The sequence below is a fragment of the Notothenia coriiceps genome, unplaced genomic scaffold (assembly GCF_000735185.1).
Source record: "Notothenia coriiceps isolate Sejong01 unplaced genomic scaffold, NC01 NC01_scaffold00037377, whole genome shotgun sequence".
NCBI classification, from domain to species: Eukaryota; Metazoa; Chordata; class Actinopteri; order Perciformes; family Nototheniidae; genus Notothenia; species Notothenia coriiceps.
The window spans coordinates 1-2,087 of NW_011370078.1; the positions used below are offsets into that span (position 1 = coordinate 1).

Genomic DNA, 2,087 nt, shown 5'->3' on the forward strand with positions numbered 1-2,087 from the left:
TAATTACATTACATTGCATTTAGCTGACGCTTTTATCCAAAGCGACTTACAGTAAGTGCATTCGACCAGGAAGATACAACTTAAATGTAAAATGTAGTGGTATTTATAATGCATAGATCTGTACTCTGATCTTTCTGTTTAAGTGCTTGTTGATGAAATGAGTAGCTGCACAGAAACTGCACATGGAAATGAGCTAATAGCTAATAGCTTCTCTTTTTGAGATGAATGTACATGTATGCCTGGTCCTTGTTTGATAAAGACATCATGAGATGATCCTCATGTTGTTGGTGTATTGCAGTCTGCACACACATGTGTACTGTGGGTAAATGGATCTCACGCACCTGTAGGACGCTCAGATGGAGAGCAGAGAACATAGGCCCCACCTCCCCCTCTCTCTCTGTAATGCCATTGGTCAAGGCCTGCTTCTTGTCTCCCTTGTCTCCCTTGTATGCTAGGGGGGCTTTAACGCACCAGCGCATCAAGCCCCCTAAAGGTGTGACATCCAGTGAGCTGATTGGGTGATTGCCGGAGAGGGGCGTGTTCAGGAAGTTGATGAGGACTAGACGAGGGTCGTCTTGGATCCACGACACAGTCATCTGGAGGAGTTCTAACGGGGGGGTGAGCTCCTCTGAAAACACACGCAAAGATAAGAGAAGGTGAATAAAAAGATGAGAACATTGTGAGGAAACGTTTCAGGGAATTCTCTTGTTTAGATAAAGCTATTGTACATATGCAATTCAAATGGAAGTGCATTCATTCCTATGGGAACCTCTGTGATCTTCATTGATTTTGCAAAATTCCTCCTTTCATAATTCTTTTTGTCAAAAATGTGCCTGAAAAATGTGAACATTTATCAGAGTTAGCTAGCATTTTGGGCTTAGCATTTGATGCTAATGTCTTGTGGACTGGGCTAATAGTCAAATAATGTTCCCATATAGCTGACACATACAAGTTCATTCAGTTATATGCAAACCTCAGTCATCTGCTCTGACTTTGATCAGTGAGTAGATGCAAAAGTGAAAACTTTAGTGGCAGTTTAAGGAAAGACCATATGCTAAAAAAGTGTGTGAAATAGTTGAATTGTGTAATTGCATAATAAAACAAATTCAGCTAGTTTAATTAACACTTGAATTTAAAAAATGTTATTTTTGCTAAAATTGCAGATGGCTAGCACAGCCTACGCCACCCAAATCAAAGTTTGATAAAAGTGGGATTATTACATTAATTTATACTTTCTATTATTCTGTAGTTGTGGTCCTGTTTCTGTTTGGCAATGTTCACACGAGGGAGCGTACAGCATACAGAATTACTGTCACAAAACTGTGTGGAAACACAGTGCTAGTCAACAAACAATTGACTAACTGCATTCCAGCCACCCAAACATTTTTTTACAAAGGGAAAATCTCTTTTTATCATTTTTTAGGGCCCAGTTTTAGATGTTCTTTGGTGCTTTGGTGTTGTCCCACCTGTGGTGAGGTCGTAGAGCGTGGTGACAGCCGTGATGAACTGGCAGCAGAAGCGCGGGCTGGCACTGTGGATGTTCTGCAGCGTGGGCCCAGAGCCCGGCACCAAGCTACAGTAGTCGTCTACGAGAACCTGAGCCAGCCGCACACAGTACACACGGTGCGTTCTCTGGGGACACAAACAGAGTCATGTTCAGTACATACATTTGGAGTTAGAAGGGAGTTGAAATATCTCACATGACTTTGAGTACTCAATCAAGACAAGCCTCCGCCTCAAGGTCTAAGCTCTAAGACTAAAACTGCATAGAAGTGTAAAAACTGTTTAAAAAAAGGTATAACATGCAATATATATATATATATATATAAATAAATAAAGCTATTTATAAGCTTCGCGTTGGCCGAACCATGCCCCTTAGCTGTGATATAAGGATCATATATCACGGCCTGAAGTGAGCTATTGCTTTCATAAAACGGTTACAAATTATGGCAATATGAAAGAAAAATACACACTAACAATTTAAATAGTTATTAGTAAATAATGATGTTAAAACTAAAATAGTCCCTCCGTTGCCTTCTGCACAAAACATAATGTGAGGTGGTTGCTATGCAACAACACTAACAGCT

General features: G+C 40.3%; 1 protein-coding gene across 1 annotated transcript; it reads right to left on the bottom strand.

The window, feature by feature from the left end:
* Nucleotides 1-341: 341 nt before the first annotated feature.
* On the bottom strand, nucleotides 342-1,642 carry ints15 (integrator complex subunit 15; the record flags this gene model as incomplete). Its single annotated transcript, XM_010796946.1, has 2 exons — nucleotides 1,467-1,642; nucleotides 342-628 (listed from the first exon to the last, which is right to left on the bottom strand). A coding segment is annotated over exon 2 (255 nt), but the record flags the coding sequence as incomplete, so codon positions are not given.
* Between the last annotated feature and the right edge of the window lie 445 nt (nucleotides 1,643-2,087).